This window comes from Bos mutus, chromosome 26 (assembly GCF_027580195.1).
Source record: "Bos mutus isolate GX-2022 chromosome 26, NWIPB_WYAK_1.1, whole genome shotgun sequence".
Taxonomy (NCBI): Eukaryota; Metazoa; Chordata; class Mammalia; order Artiodactyla; family Bovidae; genus Bos; species Bos mutus.
Window position 1 is genome coordinate 17,670,464 of NC_091642.1, and position 24,397 is coordinate 17,694,860.

The 24,397-nt window shown below is 36.8% G+C and overlaps 1 protein-coding gene across 2 annotated transcripts in view; it reads right to left on the reverse strand.

Annotated features, from left to right (window-relative positions):
• NHLRC2 (NHL repeat containing 2) overlaps positions 1–24,397 on the reverse strand; it is a 62,935-nt gene that overhangs the window by 14,002 nt on the left and 24,536 nt on the right. For both annotated transcript variants that reach the window (XM_005888650.3, XM_070363707.1), the window contains exons 5-9: positions 15,191–15,320; positions 5,907–6,006; positions 2,281–2,512; positions 1,593–1,715; positions 494–703 (exon numbers count right to left, since the gene is read on the reverse strand). In XM_005888650.3, the coding sequence (XP_005888712.1) occupies positions 494–703; positions 1,593–1,715; positions 2,281–2,512; positions 5,907–6,006; positions 15,191–15,320 (795 nt within the window). The remainder of the gene's footprint in view (positions 1–493; positions 704–1,592; positions 1,716–2,280; positions 2,513–5,906; positions 6,007–15,190; positions 15,321–24,397) is intronic.

A 24,397-nucleotide genomic window follows, 5' to 3' on the forward strand; every position in this document is an offset into this window, starting at 1 on the left:
CCATATCTTTAAAAGTAGAATGTATTTAAGTTTCCTCTCATCTTATTTTTAAGTCCTGAGAAATGTGGCTTCTAGACCTTTCTTTAAAGATTATTTGGTAATGGATTCACCATAGGAAACAAAGATTACACATCAGTCTGAGGATTGTTTAAAAATTAAAAAAAAACAAAACACACTCAAACAATCCAACCCACATAGTTTGTGTGTATCAGTATGTCCATACATTTAAAAACAGATGAGTCTTTTTTCTTCCTTTTCTGAAAGTTCATCAAATTCTCTCCAACTTCTATTGTTTTTCTCAAACACTCTTGGCACAGGTGGAATTTTTATTTTAAAAATAACAGGACATCCTTGGGAAAGGCACCCACTCACTACTCTGTCTATATGCTTCACTTTCACCACCAGTGCTGGCCGAACCAAAAGTGCCTCAGCTGTTGCTAGGGATTTCAGAACCTTTCTTAAAATGATGCCCCTTAACTTAAGGATTACTTACCACGGAAACTGTTTTGGTTTCTAAATCCAACACTTTAATTTGATGGTTATTGGTGTCTGCCACATATAATAATTGACCGTTCTCTCCAATACACAAGCCTCCTGGTTCATTAAAAGTTGAGTCGGTAAAACTGGAACCGATCATATTACTTGCATTACCGGTTCCTGCTAGTGTTGTACAGTTTTTTGTTTTTGGATCCACAACTTTAATCTAAAAAGGACAGAACAAAAATTTATTTATCTGAAGCTCAGTTTCACATTTGTGGTATGGAAGAGTAACATATTAATAGGGAAGGCAGAGAATTCCTGATTGCTATTAGTTTTCTTAATAAACATCAGAGAAAGAACAGACACTTCCATATTTTCTCGAACAGCCAAACATTCAAATTAGTCTAAGGGGAGATATTTCATCCTGAGAGCTAAACACTATAAAATCCCCAGTTACGGTCTGTCTTCTAGAAGCAATCTTTGAAAAAATTATTTCATGTTCTTCTTTTCCCTCACAATGGGACACAGTTGAACTGACCTCCTTCTTAGGAATATCTAATACTGGCTGAGGATTTGCTACTTATGTTAGACGCTGTGATTCCTGTGTTTCAATTACGTTAAATTCATAAGCTTCTCATCACAAAATACTAATATTTATGTTCCAATGATTTTATTTTAAAAATGCATAGTAAAAATAAAATAGACAAAGAAAACAGAAATGTTGATGAAAACGAGTTATTTGCTAACAGGCACGGCAAGTATGCAAAGGCTCAAAAATGTTCATTTGTTAACTGACATATTAATTTCCCTGTTACCTGCCTTCTCCTTATTTACTGAAGATGTTACTCAACAGCTTTAGTGGCTTGCAATTCCCAATTTCTAGCTATCGTCATTGGGAATTTGTTTAGTCCTTTCCCCAGCTCAGAGTACTAACACATCATTTCTGCAAAGAAAGGACCAAAAAAGGAACAGAAAGGCTTATGTACAGTTGTCAAAGACTGTTATTCCTCCCTACAGTTTAGAGTGGCAGTTGTAGGAGGCTCACAGATCTTTCAGCATTTTAAATACCACAAGTGAAAAGCAGGGTATTATATAATTCTGTCAAGACTCACCTTGTGATTGTAAGAGTCTGCCACATACAGTAAATTCCTTTTCTGGTCCCAGGTTACTCCAAGTGGATGCTGAAGCCTTGCATTGATTCCTACTCCATCAACATCACCAAAAGCAAATAAATTTTTTTTTTTTTTTGAAAAGAAAAGAAACAGCATGTATTAAAATTTTTTCACAGAACTTTGTTAGGGTATAAAGTGAAAATTCAGATGGCTGTACATGCTACTGAAGTTAAAGGGGGAAAAGTCTGATTTCATATAAATAGGGTTGGGGCATTTGACTGAAACTAGAAAAAGAATGACAGAATTCTGAACCTGATTTTTAATTTGTGGTTCTAAGGAATCTTATTCACAAAAATGGCACATCTGATTCAGGTCTACTACTCTGGAGCTCTTTCCACCCTCCTGCCAAATATCTACTCTTCATTTTCCCCTTGCTCAGTAATCACAATTTTATCCTTCCTTCCTCTCGGAAGCCTTGACATTTATACAGAATCAAATCAGATCAGTTAGCTTTTCTTAGGTGGTTTTGTTACTTGTGCTACTTTATAGCCATATTTCCTTTGGTTTGACTTCCATTTTAACATGGATAAGTCCAAGAATTTTCTCCTTCCTAGGTCTTATTAACTTCACAATTGAGAAAATCACAAGCTGGCTTAACAGGCACACGGCGCAGAAGTGCTCTCGTTACCATGGGGTCTCTCTCCCCTCCCACCAGGTGCTTCACTGCTCCGTCTTTCAGCGACACGGTCCTCACTGTGCTGCTCTCGCTGTCCGCCACAAACAGGCAGCTCCAGGGACCCTCGGAGGCCAGAGACAGACCTGAAGGCTGGGCAAAGCCTGCCTTGTGCGGGTACGCGTTATTTCGATTCTCTTCATTTCCACTTCCAGCAAACCGAAGGCAGGTTCCTTTTTTTAACTCACTGAAGAAGACAAATTCACAGGTGAAGTGTCAACACTGTTACACTGACCCAGTTTAATTATTAAACAAATGAATGTAAATGATGAAGCCAAGGGTGATAGCATTATATATTTTTTAAAAAATCTGCTGATCTTGACCTAGTTAAATTGTGCAAGTAAGCTTTCATTGTGGTTTTTCTAATCATTAACTTATTTACCCACTGTATAGGGACCTTTCTACCTTTCTTTTTTTTTAAACATACTCAAAAGTGAAACTATTCTCAATGATTAAACAGGAGATCCCCGACAAAGTTAAAAATACATGAATAAAGATCACATCACTGATGGGATAGTTTTCCTCCAAATGATGAGAGGCAGGTACAGCTAGATCCCACCTTTACATCCTGGTCTCTTCTTAGCTTCATGCAATATTAGATTCTGAAAGGGAATTAAAAAGATCCCACTCTTGCCTGGAAAATCCCATGGACGGAGGAGCCTGGTAGGCTGCAGACCATGGGGTCACGAAGAGTCGGACACGACAGAGCAACTTCACTTTCACTTTTCCGTTTCATGCATTGGAGAAGGAAATGGCAACCCACTCCAGTGTCCTTGCCTGGAGAATCCCAGGGAAGGGGGAGCCTGGTGGGCTGCCGTCTATGGGGTCGCACAGAGTCGGACACGACTGAAGTGACTTAGCAGCAGCAGGTAATCTCTTCTAGCTCTTGAAAGTTCTGAGCTTAAATTTTCATTAAAAATATTTTATTTTCTTGCACATAGAGACCAGGCTTCCCTGGTGGCTAAGTGGTAAAGAATCCACCTGCCAACCAGGAGACGTGGATTCAATCCTTGGGCTGGGAAGAGTCCCTGGAGTAGGAAATGGCAACTCACTCCAGTATTATTGCCTGGAAAATTCCATGGACAGAGGAGCCTGGCAGGCTACAGTCTACAGGGTTGCAAAAGAGTTGGACATGACTTTGCGACTAAATAACAAAAGATATAAGAAGAGACTAGCAAAAAGAATTAAAAGAATCATTTGTGAAAGATGGGTGTTCATTTTAAAGTAATAATATGACTTCGCTGCTTTAATCAATTGTACAAATCCATTTCCTATGTATACTAGGGAAATTTCTATTTAAAGGACTATTGTAATGATTTCTTTGCAATATGGAGAAAGTTTTATACCTTGGTTTCTAAGTTTATGTCAGAGGAACTGTAAGGAAGACATGCTAGTGTCTTGTATTGAGGGGAGGGAAGAAGCTGACTTGGGATACAAAACAATGAGAGACTCTGTATCATTTTCTAATACTGTAAAACATTCAAAAAAAAGTCTAAAATGACCATCAGTCACTTACTGGTTAATATGACCCCAATGCTAATGTAGGTAGGGAACAAGGAGTGGAAGCAAAGGGATAGAAAATGTATAAATACAGCCATTTATTAAAGGCCTATTTATAAGTAATAACAAATATGCCAAACAAAGGAGTTAAAACAATTTTACAAAGGAGTTCTCTTGATAAAAGCTAGAAATAGTGGGGAGAAACAGTAACTTCTAAAAGTTCAGTAGTTATTACCCCTTGAAGGTCAGTGACAAATAACACATCCTTGAATATGTAATACAAGTCAGTGTGATCAGACTGGAGACTTTTCTATTGTGAACGCGTGACAACTCTACTTAGTGAAATTTAGACCGCTCTTGACCGTCTAGGTCCAAAACAGTCATCATTGAGAACAACGTAGTCTGGTCATCTCCGCTGCTTCTTTTTTCCTCATCTATGTTGTTGGTCACCTCACTATTCAGCTTCTGTCAGCTCTGGCCTGGATAACAGCAGTGGCCTCCTCCTTGAACCTGTCTGTAGTGTTGCCACACTCCAAATGCTACCAGTGTTCTTTCAAAAACACAAATCTTATCACATCACTTCCCAGCTTAAAACTTCCTATAACGTCATGTAGAATAACTTTCAAATCTCTTAAATTCTAAGGATCTGGCTTCTACTGACATCACAAGGGTCATTTCGTGCCTGGAAAACCTCTCCCTTCTGAACTCCTTCCTACCCTCTGTCAGGTTCAGTCAGTAGCTAAAAAGGAGGTCTTAGTTAGTAGCTTCTTCTAGGAAGTGTTCCTTTGATACCTCAAATTTCATTTATATTGGATGTTCCTCTTGTTTATGTAAGAGACCATACCATTTCATCCCTACAGCAAAGCATAGTGCCTTGTTTGCTTAATAAATATTTTTCAATGGACGATTAAATGCTGCTAAACATCTGACAAAGCAACACACACACAATTCAGAATATCTGGTATTCTGGATACCCTCTCTACTGATAAAGGTAACTGAAGTGACTGGCACTTACTTTCTACAGTGATTTGATAGTCTTTATGGTCTATGAATTTCATTCATTTACTTCCGCAGACCTTCACTGAGCTCCTGTCGTGCACCAGATACTGTGCTAGGTGCAGGGGACAAGAAGTGAATGAGAAAGGGCCCTTTCCTTAAAGAGGCAGTCTAGTGGGAGAAAATAGCTTTGTAAACAAATAAGTGCAAACAAAAATACAGAAGTTGAGAGAGAGAAGAGGGGAGGATGGTGGGGTGAAGGGTGAGAGGGAGGGAAGAAGGGAGACATGGGAGGGGAGGGGAAGAGAAAGGCTGGGGTGTTAGAAGAAGAGGAAAGGCTTTACAGGAAAAATACAAGAAACTTTGTAGAGACACTACTTTTCCATCTTTATACCCCTGACAGTGGCAGCAATGCTACCTACATTCACTGCACAGGCCAGGCACTAGGCTGAGCTTTTCACACATATTAATTCTCAAAACAAAACCTATGAGGTAGATATAAATAAGGAAAACTGAGGCTTAGAAAGTTAAAGTGACTCTCCTAAGCTCATGTAGATAAAAAGTGGCAGAGCCAGGCTCAATTTCAGGCCTGACAACAAAACTGGAGCTGTTCACCATTCTTCCATGCAGTCTTCAAATATCTGAATTGATCAGGGATATTAGAAATATGTGTTAAAAGATGTTTCCAGTTCTCTTCGTGAATGCCTGATGAAACTGCTCTTCCTAAGCTACTCAAGGTTGGGTGTGGTCCTAAGACATACTTGGGCTGATGAAACGTAAGTAGAAGTGATATGTTACTTCTGAGGAAAAGTTTTCAGAGTCAGTGAACACCTCACCACCTCTCTCTCTCTGCCAAGACAACTGGCAAAGCTCCAGATGGCGGCTGCTGCATCAGCTTGGGTGGCAGAGTAGTGCTCCCCCTGCAAACAAACCTTGTCTTAAGCCACCAAGAACCAGAGCCGTTCATTATGGCAGCATAGCCCCGCACATCCTGTCCAGCACAGTGGGTGTTACAAGGATGGAGACTTTCGGAAAAGGAATTCTGTGAACGCCATGTTTACCCAGAGAGAGATGTTACCACTTACTTTTTCTTTGGTAATCTGCCACAGTCCAGTAAGAGTGCCCATATCTGATGAGTCCCTGCCATGGCTATCCACAGAATGTTATCTCTTTGGACCTCTGGACCTTTATGAAAAGAAACAGTAATTATCATATATGTATCTGATTAACAAACACCCCCAGTTGTTTCAGAAATTTAAATTAAGGGAGACAATAGTATGTTTACAAATCATCTGATAGAAGGAAGTAAAAACATTTGCAATGTTTTAAGTCATTCTGGAAATTTTTCCATTTTCCTTGTGAAAGGTTTACTTCTTTAGACTTAAAAATAAAAATATACATTCACAGAAATCCAAAGTATTCTCAGTAGCAAAATGTCCCTCTACATCTCTGGGCATGATGTTTTTAAACATTTGATTTCTTATTTTATGTGACAAGAAATGGCTTGATGCACGCACTCCAAAGAAACTTTGGCAGTCAAGAACCTAAATTACACGCTTCAAGAATACAGGAATAGTTCTTTGAACAATTTCTCATGGAAGAATTGTACCTTTTTATAGTTTAAGAAATGTATATTTCCACTACATATTAGCTTTTAGGCTTAGACTCACATCACTACTGCTATTTAAAAACCTACTGTTTAATTGCTCTGAACCTTTCTCAGAAAGATATAGTTGACATGTAATAAAGCTAGGAGTACAATGTATTATACCTGTTTTCTAAAATTAATAAATAATTGTTTTTTAAGACTGATATTACAACTTATTACAATGTGACAAGGCTCCATTTCGAAAATTAATTCTATTGTTAAAATTTTTAATTATTTTAATTTAAACTGAATTCTGAGTCTACTTTTACATGTAGTTGAGATATTTTCACTAAAATAATTTGGTCAGATGTATCTTATGCTAAAAGAAATATCTTGGTAAGATTATTTTTTTTACTTTCTTTAAGTTGTTGTGTCCAGAAGAAATTTTTCTTCATTAACCTGTATTATTTTCAAGTGTATTTCACAGCAACAAAAATAAGGTGATGATCAACAAATTGTGGTGCTGTATGCCAAGCACGTTATAGAGAATATTACCCAAATCTTCTCAAAAGCCCTGGAAGACAGGTAGCCCTTTACAGAGGAAACTGAGGCTCAGAGAGGTCATGTAACTTGACAGGATCACAGAGCTAGTAAATGAAGGAACTGGAATCTGAACCCAGACAATCCAATGGAAAATTCTATTTAACATGTTGCTGCTTTCTCTGTTAATTGCTACCATAGAAATCTAAAGGAAGATAGTTTATTTCAATTTAATTTTTCATAGTCAAATACTTTTATAAACAAAAACTGTATTAAAAGTGACAACGGCATCCATATGCTCTGGGGACTCAGTCTCTGCTTAATCACTTTAAAACTAGATCAAAAGCTCTTCATCATTATATTCTTATTTTATTTTGCCCCTGCCACGTGAAGACAAAGCTTAGAGGTGACCTTCTATAAGCCAGAAGAGAGCTCTCACCAGAAACCAATTGTGCTGGCACCTTGACTTTGGATTTCTAGCCTCCAGAACTGTGAGAAAATAAAACTCTGTTGTTTAAGCCACCCAGTCTGTGGCATTTTGTTATGGCAGCCCGAGCTAAGACATTCCCCGTGAATAGAAATGAGACAAGGAGATCTGCTATCAACACTTATGTAGCATCATATGAAGGTCCTAATTCATACAAGTAAGAAAAAGAAGCAAAAAGCATAAAGATTGGAAATAAAACTGTAACCATTAGAAGGTGACATGGGTTTAAAGCCTAACTTGGCCCAAGAACTGCCTGGTTCCTACACAAGTGAAAGATCAAATCGGGCTCCAACTTCTCCAAACAGGCCAGTCCAGCTCATCTAGGGTTAGGCCAAAGCTTCAAAGTGATACGAGCGTGAGCCTGTTTCTTCTTGGTCTCTGTGTACTTATTTCCTTTAGAAGCTAGGGGTATGAAAAAGAGTGCAGAAGCAGAGGCTGTGTCAGACTGGGATTCCGGAGTTGACATGATTCTACATATCAACTGATGAGGATAATGATGGGGGGTGTGGTGATGAAAAGGATAACCATTCAGAACACTTCCTAGTTTAAGGCACTGAGCTAATAATAAGCCCTTTACATGGATTATTTCGTTTAATTTGACAACATTAGCAAGTCTTGTTATTATCATCTCTATTTTATAAAAAACTGAAATTCAAAGGGGTTAAATAATTTGTTGGTATTCACACAGCTAAACCTGGAATAATAATATTTTAGTGAGTTCAACTCCCTGGTGGCTCAGATGGTAAAGAATCTGTCTGCAATGCAGAAGACCCAGGTTCGATGACTGGGTTGGGAAGATTACAGGGAGAAGGGAATGGCTACACACTCCAGTATTCTTGGAGAAAGCAATGGCACCCACTCCAGTACTCTTGCCTGGAAAGTCCCATGGATGGAGGAGCCTGGTAGGCTGCAGTCCATGGGTTGCAAAGAGTCGGACACAACTGAGCAACTTCACTTTCACTTTTCACTTTCATGCATTGGAGAAGTAAATGGCAACCCACTCCAGTGTTCTTGCCTGGAGAATCCCAGGGACGGGGGAGCCTGGTGGGCTGCCGTCTATGGGGTCACACAGAGTCGGACACGACTGAAGCAACTTAGCAGCAGCAGCAGCCAGTATTCTTGCCTGCAGAATTCTACTGACAGAGGAGCCTGGCAGGCTACAGCCCTTGGGGTCACAAAGAGTTGGACAGGACTGAGTGACTAACACAGCAGCACACAGCAGTGAGGCCAAATCCAGATTATCAGTGTTATGATCAGAATGAAGGAACTGCAGAAGGGAGCTTGTGCTTTATAAACACCAAGTCAATGTGATAATATTCAGATACAAAAATACAACTGTTTTATTTTATTAAAATAAAAACACATTAGTCACATTATATAAGATTTATTCCTCAAAACAAAATTGTTTCACCTGATTAGAAGATGTTATTTTAGAGCATAATAATGGAAGTCAGAGATGCATATTATCTAAGCTGTAAATTACCAGACAAGCATACTAAATAGTTGGATTTCAATCATTAAAGGTCAAATAAGTACAGCTAAATTTTTATCTAGGGAAATGCTGATTAAAGGGCCAAGGAAGGTTAATGGCATTCAGGCATACTATCTTTCCTTAAGTGATTTAAAATCAGGTAAAGTCTGAATTACTTAGAGACTAGCAGGGGATACTGAAAAAAAAATTTTTTTACGATAAAAAATAATTCCTGGGCTATTGTCTTGTATGAGTAAGAATCAGCACAGATTTAATATGCACATTAGAAACATGGCAATGTTTCTGCTGAAAAATGATTTTATTGGAGTTATTTTTAATTATTTAGTGGATGACAAAGTTCTGACCATATTTAGAGTGATAATCAAAAATAAAGATGAAAAAACTTTGGCATAAATGTTAATTATTTTCATGCTTTTATCACTGTAACAGCATAATTGGGTTAAATATTCAGGTACTAGTTAAAATACAAACACACACATTTACATATTACATATATATTTAAAATAATCAGAGGTATTTCAAATCCCTTTCCTTAATGTCTTCTTTAAGTGTGCTGTTCATTATCTGAGTCTCTTGGGGGAGTATATATTCAACTGTATATTTATCTTTTATTTTCCATTCTCTGACCTATTTTATTTCCTTTTAAGATTTACTTTTTCTTTAAATATGCGTATGAATAGATAAGTGTTCATTATAAAGATTAAACAGTAAATAAATATCCATGTGCATACCACCAGCTCAACAAAAGGCAGTATTATTTGAAAACCTCCTGCATCCCTTTATGAATATATCATCCTCCTCTCTACCAGTCTAAAAATGTTTTTTTATTATATTCTTCAGTTTTTAAAAATTACCATGTTTGAATGGCTCTCTCATTGTATAATTAGTCTTGCTTGCTACTGAACATTCTACAAAAACGGAACATTTTTCTGCTCAACAGATTTCCTAATACTCATCCATGCTACTAGGTATGGCTGTGGGCTCTTGTTTGCACTGCACAACAGCTTAATATATGAAGATATTACAATAAATACAACCTATTTTTCATGTTTTCCTTCTGATAATTCCACCCTCTTTCATATTCCTAAATATGGTAGAATTTCAGAAATATTCTATATAATTTTTAAAGTATTAAAGAATTTAATTGTTTACAAAAACAATTCTTCTTAACCACAATCCCTGTCAAACTGCATTTAATCCCTCATTTGCTTAAACCAGTTCTACAATTATATAACTTAAATGTATATGAATCAATTCAACATGAATGCAAAAGGGAAGCTATTTCTCTGAAAACAAAGTTAATACTTTGGAAAGACTCAATAAAGGCAAGTAGCTAAGTCAAATTATTAGTGAACTAGATGTGGAAAGATAACTGGAAAGAATAGCTTTTAAAAATTTCAGTCCTCAGTTTATTTTGCAGGTGTTTAAAAAAAACTCATCATGGTTTAAGGACACCAAAATAATACATAATAAAGACTGTCAGGGGACACAATGTATATTTATAGTTCTTAAAAGCATTTTTAGTTTTACGATTCTCAGATTTAACAATTTTTTTCCTTTATGGATCACTTATCATAGCCAATCACTTCAATAAAGGATTCTACTGGATTTATTCACTTCCACTTTTATTTTACAAAGTATTTAGGTAGTTCACAAAGAAAGAAACCCTAGTAAGATAAATAAATTTAAAATAATAAAATTGAAGCAATAGGTAAAGAGAGAAGGAAAAAAAGATGCAGCCATACTAATATTAAAATATGAATGTCATGTTTCCATTATACTTTGCTAAAGACAAATCTAAGTTTCCCAGAAATTAATATAACAATGCAAACACGATATTTAAATCATCCAGGAGCTTAAAAATAAACTTGATACTGAGAAAAAAGTATAATTATCTATAACACAGAAAAGAAATTCTCTAGTAGATGTTCAGAGAGATTAAGATAGTAACTAAAATTAGCAGCAAGCCCTTACAGTAAAAACAGTTAACAGTCCCATAGGACTGTGTTTTGATGAAATATAAATATGAAACATATAAATAAAAATGAATGTAAGATACATTGATATGTTAAAATATTTTTAAATGAATGATATGATGCCAAAATATAGTTTAGTAAAAACAATTGTAAGGAGAGGAAGTAGTCTATGATCCAATTTCCCCATACCCTGACAAAATACATTAATCCAGGATTATATTTCAGAGTGATTTAAAGCAGTGGTTCTAAAAATGATTTTGGGTAACATACCACTTTGAAACTCTGATGAGAATCTGACCAATTCCCCCCAAACCTTAAGTAGAATTTCTGGGAAATTTAAGTACTTCACAAAGTCTAACCACAAATGCCTTGGGTATATTTTTTTTTTTTTTTTTTTTTTTTTTTTTTTTATTAAGTTTATTAAATATTTAAAAAAAATCACATGCTCCCCATCCTGAACCCTCCTCCTCCCAACCTCCCCATACCATCCCCTGGGCCTTCCCAGCGCACCAGCCCCAAGCATCCAGCATCGTGCACTGAACCTGGACTGGCATCTCGTTTCATACATGACATTTCACATGTTTCAATGACATTCTCCCAAATCTTCCCACCCTCTCCCACAGAGTCCATAAGACTGTTCTATACATCAGTGTCTCTTTTGCTGTCTCGTACACAGGGTTATCGTTACCATCTTTCTAAATTCCATATACATGCGTTAGTATACTGTATTTATGTTTTTCCTTCTGGCTTACTTCACTCTGTATAATAGTCTCCAGTTTCATCCACCTCATTAGAACTGATTCAAATGTATTCTTTTTAATGGCTGAGTAATACTCCATTGTGTATATGTACCACAGCTTTCTTATCCATTCATCTGCTGATGGACATCTAGGTTGCTTCCATGTCCTGGCTATTATAAACAGTGCTGCGATGAACATTGGGGTACACGTGTCTCTTTCCCTTCTGGTTTCCTCAGTGTGTATGCCCAGCAGTGGGATTGCTGGATCATAAGGCAGTTCTATTTCCAGTTTTTAAGGAATCTCCACACTGTTCTCCATAGTGGCTGCACTAATTTGCATTCCCACCAACAGTGTAAGAGGGTTCCTTTTCTCCACACCCTCTCCAGCATTTATTATTTGTAGACTTTTGGATCGCAGCCATTCTGACTGGTGTGAAATGGTACCTCATAGTGGTTTTGATTTGCATTTCTCTGATAAAGAGTGATGTTGAACATCTTTTCAAGTGTTTGTTAGCCATCTGTATGTCTTCTTTGGAGAAATGTCTATTTAGATCTTTGGCCCATTTTTTGATTGGGTCATTTATTTTTCTGGAGTTGAGCTGTAGGAGTTGCTTGTATATTTTTGAGATTAGTTGTTTGTCGGTTGCTGGAACAAAATAGAAAGCCCAGAGATAAATCCACTTTACATATGGACACCTTATCTTTGACAAAGGAGGCAAGAATATACAGTGGATTAAAGACAATCTCTTTAACAAGTGGTGCTGGGAAATCTGGTCAACCACTTGTAAAAAGAATGAAACTGGACCACTTTCTAACACCATACACAAAAATAAACTCAAAATGGATTAAAGATCTTAACATAAGACCAGAAACTATAAAACTCCTAGAGGAGAACATAGGCAAAACACTCTCTGACATACATCACAGCAGGATCCTCTATGACCCACCTCCCAGAATATTGGAAATAAAAGCAAAAATAAACAAATGGGACCTAATTAAACTTAAAAGCTTCTGCACATCAAAGGAAACTATTAGCAAGGTGAAAAGACAGCCTTCAGAATGGGAGAAAATAATAGCAAATGAAGCAACCGACAAACAACTAATCTCAAAAATATACATGCCTTGGGTATATTAAGACAAGGTTAAAAACTCTTGTGGTTTAAAAAAAAAGAAAACTCTTGTAGCCATTGTGATTACAGGACATTCCTACAGTATTTGAAAACCATTTACTGTTAGCATTTGAAAGGTGCTGAGCTTATTTAAGGTTATTTAAATTCAAGATTATTCCTCTTGCCAAGTATCTGGAACGGAAGTGATTTTAAGTTCAGCTCAGTTCAGTCGCTCAACTGTGTCTGACTCTTTGCGACTCATGGACTGCAGCACGCCAGACTTCCCTGTCCATCATCAGCCCCCAGAGTTTGCTCAAACTCAGGTCCATCGAGTCAGTGATGCCATCCAACCATCTCATCCTCTGTTGTCTCCTCCTGCCTTTGATCTTTCCCAGCATCAGGGTCTTTTCCAATGAGTCAGTTCTTCGCATTAGGTGGTCAAAGGACTGGAGCTTCAGCTTCAGCATCAGTCCTTCCAATGAATACTCAGGACTGATTTCCTTTAGGATTGACTTGTTTGATCTCCTTGTAGACCAAGGGACTCTCAAGAGTTTCCTCCAACACCACAGTTCAAAAGCATCAATTCTTTGGTGCTCAGTTTTTTTTACAGTCCAACTCTAACATCCACACGTTACTACTGGAAAAACCATAGCTTTGACTAGACGGACCTTTGTTGGCAAAGTAATGTCTCTGCTTTTTAATATGCTGCCTAGGTTGGTCATAGCTTCTCTTCTAAGGAGCAAGCATCTTTGAATTTCATGGCTGCCATCACCATCGGCGGTGATTTTGGAGCCCCAAAATATAAAGTCTCTCACTGTTTCCATTGTTTCCCCAGCTATTCGCCATGAAGTGATCAGACTGGATGCCAGGATCTTAGTTTTTTAAATGTTGAGTTTTAAGCGAACTTTTTCACTCTCCTCTTTCACTTTCATCACTTTCACCATTAATAGGCTCTTTAGTTCTTCTTTGTTTTCTGCCATAAGGGTAGTATCATCTACATATCTGAGGTTATTGATGTTTCTCCTAGCAATCTTGATTCTAGTTCGGCATTTCGCATGATGTACTCTGCATATACGTTAAATAAGCAGGGTGATAATATACAGCCTTGACATACTCCTTTCCCAATTTGGAACCAGTCCATTGTTCCATGTCCAGTCCTAACTTGCTTCTTGACCTGCATACATATTTCTCAGGAGACAGGTAAGGTGGTCTGGTATTCCCATCTCTTTAAACTGTTAAGTTAAATGCAGAGCCACATGCTTTTAATGGTGCTTCCCAGGTGGCACTAGAGGTAAAGAAACTGCCTGCCAATGCAGGGGATGCAAGAGATGTGGGTTTGATCCCTTGGTCAGGAAGATCCCCTGGAGGAGGGCACACAGCAAACCTCACTAGTATTCTTGCCTGGAGAATTCCATGAACAGAGGAGCCTGGCAGGCTGCACTCATAGTGTCGTACAGAGTTGGACATGACTGAAGCAACTTAGCATGCACGCGTGCTTTTAATGATCTACTGAGCTAAGGTAGCACTCATTTCCTTTCTAAAAACTGAGCCTAATAAAGATATAAGCCTCAGCACATCACTCCAGTTGGAAGCTGAGGGAGTACTTGTCAACAGAGCCAATATTTTCCTTGGAAAGCAATTTAGGTACACTCTCAATATGAGATAAACAACCAGAAATTCCATGCCATAAAGCAGGACTGAAAAATTTTTAGCCTAGAAAAATATGCAAGTACTCTACTAAATGAATCCAACATAGTAAAACATCTGGTAAAGTACACCCTGTTTCTAAACAATATAAATTCTGATTATAGGCGAAATTAGACAGTGTGTGTCTTTCTCTGATACATTCATGTAGTATAACACCTTCTAGGTCCATCTATGTTGTCACAAATGGCGAGATTTCACTCTTTTCTATGACTGAGGAATATTCCATTATATATAAGTATTATTATTTTTTAAACTACTCAAAATAAGCTATAATTTTTAAATTAAAATTTTAATAATCTAAAAAAATCCCCAGTCATTTCTTGATTTGTTTTTCACATGGCAGTAAATAAAAAGGACACTGTTAAACAGTATACTGCATGAATAACCTTTTGAAATTTTCAAACTATAATCCTTCCAATTTAAGAATATTCAGAACTATCTTAATCGAAAACTGCAACTAAGATGAAATTCTTTAACATGAGAGAAATATATAATCTATCGTGTATATAAAACATGCATGTAATGTCACATGTTATATATAATTATATAGTTATCCTACCTTCTATATGTTATTGGTAGCTTTGCTTTTATGCAATTAACAAATCCCAAGTCATGGATATAAAAGCATAAAATAACTAGTAATGATTAATCCAAATGAATGTTCCTATAATATTTTAAAAATCTTACTTTAACTCAGCAAAATTTACTTATTTAATATCAAGTTTACATACCTGACCTTCCAAAAACTACATCCCAAGGGGAACTAATGGGCTGTTCATCTCCTTTAGCTCCACCTTCTTTATCTGTACCTTGAATTCCAATGCCAGCCACAGTGCTCACCATCTCAGCTTCTAGGTCAATCTATAGAAATTAATACAGGTTTTATACAATGCATCTATTTACAATAGAACATATAGAAAACATGTGCTTTATTTATTCTATGTGTGAACTTATTATATATTAAAAAAACTGAGTGGTTTTGTATGTAAAATAAAAAAGGAAACGTGCAACATAAATACTTTAAAAAAAGCTTAAGAAAAAAGGCTTATCAAGTACACGGTGATCTTGTTATTAAAATGCATAAAACTTAGTCCTTTTCACTTCTCTATCCATCCATTCCCCTACTTTCCTCTTACCCACTCGCCTTCATCATGCCTCTACCAAAACGGGTATTGAACTCAACTATAAAATATTTTAAAAGAAGGTGACACTTGAAAATGTAAAGCAGCATCAAGAAAAACACTTCTTAAAATTAAATGTATATTTCAATTGTGCTTGGTTAGTAATTAACACATTTAGAATTTAACATGTGGCAAGCACTGACCCCATCTATCCATCCAAACTCACATATCCCTACAACTGTGATTTTGATTATTTCAGAGGAAACTGAGGCACAGATCATTAAGATCCCAACACCCCAGAGCCAGTAAGTCCAGGATCTTGGACTTCCAGCTCTACTACATGCCTCTGCTTCATAAACCAAAAAACTAACGCATTCTACTGAAAAAAAAGATACTCTGGTTTCATCTCCTGAGACTTTTCAACATCTCATGAAAATTTTCAAACACAGAGAAAAGCTGAAAGAATTTAACTCGAGTGCTTCATTGTTTCAGACCTCCGTTTTCTTTTGAGGCAAAACTTACAACAAAATGTACAAATCATAAGTGTACCATCTGATAAATTCTCAAAGATACAGAAACTTGTGTAGCCCCAACGTACATAAAGATACAGAACGTTACCGTCACTCCAGAAAGTTCCTTCACACCTCTTTCCAGTCATCCCCAACTCCAGTGGCAAACAGTATTAAATTTTTTTTCCCATCATAGATTAGCTGTAACTCTTCTAGGATTTCAGATAAATGAAATGATACAGTAATGAACTCTTTTTTGAGGCTTCTTTCATTTAACATGTTTGAAATTTATTCATGTTCCTTTTGATTGCTGAATAGTATTCCATCAAAAGAATATATCACAGCTCATTTACATATTTTTTTAAATGTATTATTATTTATTTGGCTGCACTGGGTCTTAGTTGAGGCATGTAGGATCTTTAGTTGCAGCATGTGAGAACTAGCTTCCTGACCAGGGATTGAACCTGGGCCCCCTGCCTTGGGAACTCAGGGTCGTAGCCACTGGACTACCAAGTCCCTCATTTATATATTTTCTTACTGATGGACACCTGGGCTATTTCCAGCTTGGGGGCCTTTAAGTAGGGATGCTATTTACATTCTCATATAAGCCTTTTTGTGGACATGCTTTCGCTTTTCTTGGGTATGTACACAGGACAGTAACTGCTATGTTATAGGGCAGGTGTATTAGCAGCTTGATATAAAAACTTCCAGAAGGTTTTCTCCAATGGTCTATCATTTTCTATTTCTACCAATAACGTATGAGAGTTCAAATTGCTCCATATCCTCGCCGACCTCTGGTATTGTCGGTCTTTTTTTTTAATTGAAGGATAATTACTTTACAGAATTTTGTTGTTTTCTGTCAAACCTCAACATGAATCAGCTATAGGTATACATATATCCTCTCCCTTTTGAACTTCCCTCCCATCTCCCAGTCTTTTTAATTTTAATCATTACAGGGGATATACATTGATATTTACTGTGGTTTGAACTCACATTTCCTTCTCAACTCACAATGTTGATCATTTTTCTATGTACTTGTGGTTACTATCATATCTGCTTTTGAAAAACGTTAAAATCTCTGGCTCATTTTTTATTGGGTTGTCATCCCATTTTTCAGCTGTAGATACCTTTATATTACACAGATACTAATCCTCTTCATAGATGTAATGTATTTTTGTGAATTTTTGTGACTATTTTCTGATAGACTGTGGCTTTTCACCTTAATTATTTTGTGGCTACACCATGTGGTTTGTGGGATCCTAGTTCCAATGGCACCCCACTCCAGTACTCTTGCCTGGAAAATCCCCTGGATGGAGGAGCCTGGTAGGCTGCAGTCCATGGGGCCGCAAAGAGTCGGATACGACTGAGTGACTTCAGTTTCACTTTTCACTTTCATGCACTGGAGAAGGAAATGGCAACCCACTCCAGTGTTCTTGCCTGGAGAATCCCAGGGGCGGGGGAGCCTGGTGGGCTGCCGTCTATGGGGTCGCACAGAGTCTGAAGTGTTTGGATTGGGACTGCATTAAGTCTATAGATCAATTTAGAATAAAATGAATTTTAATACTGAGTTTTGCAGTCCAATACTGAGTTAATTTTTCTCAGTTCAGTTCAGTTGCTCAGTCATGTCAGACTCCTTGTGACCCCATGGACTGCAGCATACCAGGCCTCCCTGTCCAGCATCAGCTCCCGGAGCTTGCTCAATCAAACTCATGTCCTTTGAGTCAGTGATGCCATCCAACCATCTCATTCTCGGTCATCCCCTTCTCCTCCTGCCTTTGATCTTTCCCAGCATCAGGGCCTTTTCAAATAAGTCAGCTCTTTGCATCAGGTGGCCAAAGAATTGGAACTTCAGCTTCAGCATCAATCCTTCCAATGAATATTCAGGACTGATTTCCTTTAGGATTGGCTGGTTTGATCTCCTTGCAGTCCATGGGACACTCAAGACTTCACTCCAAAGACAGAAATATAGATCAATGGAACAAAATAGAAAGCCCAGAGATAAATCCACGCACCTATGGACACCTTATCTTCGACAAAGGAGGCAAGAATATACAATGGAGAAAAGACAATCTCTTTAACAAGTGGTGCTGGGAAAACTGGTCAACCACTTGTAAAAGAATGAAACTAGAACACTTTCTAACACCATACACAAAAATAAACTCAAAATGGTTTAAAGACCTAAACATAAGACCAGAAACTATAAAACTCCTAGACAAAAACACAGGCAAAACACTCTCTGACATAAATCACAGCAGGATCTTCTATGACCCACCTCCCAGAGTATTGGAAATAAAAGCAAAAATAAACAAATGGGACCTAATTAAACTTAAAAGCTTTTGCACAACGAAGGAAACTAAGTAAGGTGAAAAGACAGCCTTCAGAATGGGAGAAAAATAGCAAACGAAGCAACTGACAAAGAATTAATCTCAAAAATATACAAGCAACTCCTGCAGCTCAATTCCAGAAAAATAAAAGACTCAATCAAAAAAGGGCCAACAAACTAAACAGACATTTCTCCAAAGAAGACATACAGATGGCTAACAAACACATGAAAAGATGCTCAGCATCACTCATTATCAGAGAAATGCAAATCAAAACCACTATGAGGTACCATTTCACGCCAGTCAGGATGGCTGCAATCCAAAAGTCTACAAGCAATAAATGCTGGAGAGGGTGTGGAGAAAAGGGAATCCTCTTATACTGTTGGTGGGAATGCAAACTAGTACAGCCACTATGGAGAACAGTGTGGAGATTCCTTAAAAAACTGGAAATAGAACTGCCATATGACCCAGCAATCCCACTGCTGGGCATACACACTGAGGAAACCAGAACTGAAAGAGACACGTGTACCCCAATGTTCATCGCTGCACTGTTTATAAGCCAGGACATGGAAGCAACCTAGATGTCCATCAGCAGAAAAATGGATAAGAAAACTGTGGTATATGTACACAATGGAATATTACTCAGCTATTAAAAAGAATTCATTTGAATCAGTTCTAATGAGGTGGATGAAACTGGAGCCTATTATACAGAGTGAAGTAAGCCAGAAAGAAAAACACCAATACAGTATACTAATGCATATACGTGGAATTTAGAAAGATGGTAACGATGACTCTATACATGAGACAGCAAAAGGGACACAGATGTATAGAACAGTCTTTTGGACTCTGTGGGAGAGGGAGAGGGTGGGATGATTTGGGAGAATGGCAGTGAAACATGTATAACATCATATGTGAAACAGATCTCCAGTCCAGGTTCAAAGCATGAGACAGGGTGCTCGGGGCTGGTGCACTGGGATGACCCAGAGGGATGGGATGGGGAGAGAGGTGGGAGGGGAGTTCAGGATGGAGAACACATGTACACCCGTGGAGGATTCATGTCAATGTATGGCAAACCACTACAATAAAATTAAAAAAAAAAAAAAAGAGTTTACTCCAACACCACAGTTCAAAAGCATCAATTCTTCAGTGCTCAGTTTTCTTTATGGTCCAACTCTCATATCCATACACGACTACTGGAAAAATCATAGCTTTGACTAGACGGACCTTTGTTGGCAAAGTAATGTCTGTGCTTTTTAATATGCTGTCTAAGTTGGTCATAGCTTTTCTCCCAAGGAGCAAGCGTCTTCTAATTTCATGGCTGCAGTCACCATCTGCAGTGACTGCAATGTTTTATGGTTATGTATTTCTAAAAATTTATTCCAATACTCTATTTTGGTTGCTAAGTAAACAGAACTTTAAAATTCCATTTCCAGTTGACTGTTACTAGTATACAAAAATATGGATCTTTTTACATTGACTTTGTAGTTTGTAACCTTCCCAAATTCACTTATTAGTTGGAGTAACTTTGTATAGATTACTTTGTAAGATTGTATAGATATATATAGAAAATATACAGATAGATATATCTATATAGATAGATATAATATATATATATATAATCTTACTTTGTAAGATTGTATAGATACAGTCTTCTATGTACATGACATGTCTCTGGCAAATAGTTGTTTTTCTTCCTTTTTATCCTATATGCCTTCTATTCCTCTTTTTTGCCTCATTATAATGGCTAGTACTTTCAGTACAATGTTTAATAGGCATGATGAACGTGATCATGCCTTGTCTTGTTCCCAATCATGAGGCAAAAGTATTCAATACTTTGCATTAAGTGTAGCTGTAAGCTTTTTGTAGATGATATTTATCCTATTGCAGACACTCATTTCCATTTCAAGTTTATTAACTTTAACATGATTAAATGTTTTCCAGTTTTTTTCTGAATCTAGTAAAGCATCAGATGGCTATTTCATTCTGTTATTATGGCAAATTACATTGATTTATTTTGGTGATATCCTCTTGCATTATTTTTGGTAGCTGCTCTATAATCTTCTGAAATTATAAAAAATGTTCATCAATGTAACTTTATATTTTTATTGCAACATATAATCTGCAAAAATACAAAAGGCAGCCAGGGATGGGTTCTTGAAATAGATCTTGATTTAAGACTTCCCTGGTGGCTCAGGTGGTAAAGCATCTGCCTACAATGTGGGAGACCTGGGTTCGATCCCTGGGTCGGGAATATCCCCTGGAGAAGGAAATGGCAACCCGCTCCAGTACTCTGGCCTGGAAAATCCCATTGACGGAGGAATGTGGTAGGCTACAGTCCATGGGGTTGCAAAGAGTCGGACACAATTGAGCGACTTCACTTTCACTCTCTTTTCACAGAAACTGATAGGATAATTTAAAAATTCCTCTTGGAGAAAGCCTGGGCCTAGGTAATGTTATAGGAGTTTTAATAAATATTCAAAAACCATTAATTCCTATGTGAGGCAAATTATTCAAAAAAAACAGAAAAAAAAGAAAAAAACTCACTTGATGAGATCAGTATGACCTTGATCCAAAATCAGGTGAGAACAGAACAAGAAAATATAGAATTTATGAATATGAATTTTATAACATTGAATGTAATTTTGGATAATCAAATCTAATTTGGCTTTTTAAAAAAATCATGATTAGGTAAGTTTTATTCCAGGGATAAAAAGATGACTCAACATCAAATACACCTAATAATATAATTCATCACATCAGTATACTACAGGCAAAAAACTATACAATTATTTCCATAAATACAGAAAATGCATTTAATAAAATTATATAATAATTCTTAGTAACTAAGAGAAAATTTCTTAACTTCATAAATATTTTATTTCCCAAAGCTACAGAAAATGCATGTAAACTTCTGGAGAAAGTTTACTTGCATTCTATTTAAGACTATGAGCATGACAAGATATCTACTATTACCATAATGCTTAAAAGCAATATAATAAAAGGTAATGAAGTATAAAAATGAAAAGGGAAAAGATAAAACTGTTGTGTGTTTTTTTCAAAAAATATATTCACATGAGAAAGAAACAGAAGTTTTTGCAGAAATGGCTAAGTTGATCCTAAAATTCTTGTAGAACTGAGAGGGATTCAGGAACGGTCAAAAAATGTTGACAAATAAGTAGGAAGACTCATACTTTCTGATTGCACAACTTATTAAGTTATGACAATCAAAACAGTGTGATTTTACCATAAAGACAGAAAAACAGACCAATGGAATAGACGTGAAAGTCTGGAAATAAACCCATGCATGTATGAATAATTGATTTTCTAAAGGCTGCCAAGACTACTCAAAGGAGAAAGAACAGTCTCTTCTATAAATGGTTCTGGGATAACTGGATGTCCACATGTAAAAGAATGAAGTTGAACCCTTAGCTATGCCAAGTTTAGACAGCATATTAAAAAGCAGAGACAAAGGTCCATCTAGTCAAAGATATGGTTTTTCCAGTAGTCACGTATGGATATAACAGTTGGACCATAAAGAAGGCTGAGCACAGAAGAACTGATGCTTTTGAACTGTGGTGCTGGAGAAGACTATTCAGAGTCCCTTGGACTGCAAAGTGATCAATCCAGGCCATCCTAAAGGAAATCAGTCCTAAATATTCATTGGAAGGGCTGATGCTGAAGCTGAAACTCATCCTTTGGCCACCTGATGCAAAGAACTGACTCACTGGAAAAGACCCTGATGCTGGGAAAGATTGAAGGCAGGAGGAGAAGGGGACAAGAGAGGATGAGATGGTTGGATGGCATCACCAACTCAATGAACATGAGTATGAGTGAGGTCCAGGAGATGGTGAAGGACAGGGAAGCCTGGCACACTGCAGTCCATGGGGTCACAAAGAGTCGGACTGGGTGACTGAACAACAACAACCCCCCCAAAGAAATAAAAATGTATGCCCACACAAAACTTCTATGTGAATTATTTGTAATAGCCAAAAATTGGAAACACCCTAAATGTCACCAACTGGTTACTGGATAAAATGTGGTTTATACATGCAATGGAATGCTCTTCAGCAGTATAAAGGAACTCCTGACATGTTACATCATCAGTGAACCTCAAAAACATTACACAGAATGAAAGAAGCCAGACACACAGACCATACATTATATGATTCTATTTATATAAATGTTCAAAAGAGGCAAATTTATACAGAAACTGGGGGATGGAAATGGGGATTAATTATAACTAGGTATGAGGGTTCTTACTAGGAAGACGAAAATGTTCTAAAAATGATTTATGATAATGGTTTCACAACTTGTTAAATTTACTAAAAATTCCTAAATTATATACTTGAAACGGGTGACCTTTATTCTATGGAAAATATATCACAATAAAGTTCTTAAAATACTACAGATTTTATAAGGTCACAAACAAATAAAATACTACAGGTTTTATAACAAACAAATAAATAGATGTCACAAACAAATAAAAAGATGTGAATTAAACACATCAGAAAGGCTGCCTATAGGTGTACTTATGTACAGGGAATGGCAGGGGAGACAGAAATGGAGATGAAGAGGAATTTACAAAAGTAAGTAAATTATTTCTAACAAGAAACAGGCTGACATGGAACAAAGATGTTCATGAGGTATAAATACAGGAGTATGGTCCACCCTCTGCAAATGAGATCTTAAAAATGTAAAATAAACATTTTTATAGATTTAAAAAGAGAGGAAGAAATAATTCTACATCATTTCCATCTTTTGAAGATACTAAACTGTAAAGAGTTGACTCATTGGAAAAGACTCTGATGCTGGGAGGGATTGGGAGGGTTTGGGGGCAGGAGGAGAAGGGGACGACAGAGGATGAGATGGCTGGATAGTATCACTGACTCGATGGACGTGAGTCTGGGTGAACTCTGGGAGTTGGTGATGGACAGGGAGGCCTGGCGTGGGGTTGCAAAGAGTCGGACACGACTGAGCGACTGAACTGAAGTGAACTGAAACTGTCATAAAATATAAAAATGACTCCAAGTAACCTATATTTCTTATGATGATTATGCTATCAATACTCTAATACCCACTAAGTTCTAAAGCAAGAGAAATTAATGTGTAATCAAAAAAGGACAAGTATTCCCTCTACCTTGTGGGCTAAATACCTTACTACTTCATTATTCTCTTCGATATCTACGATACTATGAATTTTAGAAGCACAGACCCAAAAAAGATAATGATAAAGAAATACTGACCTTTAAGGAGCAACGTAAAATCACGGTTGCCCAAAGTACACAACGTTAAGTTATTAGTCCTATGAAAAGTTCTGCTAAATAGGGCTTCTTGGTCAAGTAAGTTTATAAATACTGCACACATATCCCCCCACTAACGTATGCACAATATATGGCATATTAAAATCTAAGAAATTCTCTAAGATGTTTAAAAAACAAATCTGCTTTAATTTACAAAGCCACAAAATCTTTTTCTCATGTAACATCTTTTCATATTAGGATGAATATACACTTTAGAAAATGCTTCATTCAACAGATGTTACTTGCTCATAAATTTATTCAATAAATATCTATTAAATACACCTACTGTGGGCCAGGCTCTGTTTTAGGTGCTTAGGATTTCAGTAGTAAAGAAAACAAATTTCACGCCCGTGTGGGGATTTACACTACACTGATTATTATCATTATATGTTCTACATGTTTTTTCCTATTTTATGTATAATTATCAACTAAGTATATTAGTTGACAATTTTGTCAATATAAATAGGCAAAAACATCGATAGAGAGAAATAGTGAGAAAAGCAAGGGAAGTGCCTGAAATAGTATGTTCAGACAGAATGGGTTAGATGAACTTATTTTCCAAATAGATGGCACGTTAAAGACCAATAAATTACAGCCAAAATACTCATCAGTAAGAAATGCTTAAAATAACTAGGTAATACTGCACAGTCATATTCATATGACTAATATGGGAAAAAAAAGTTAAAG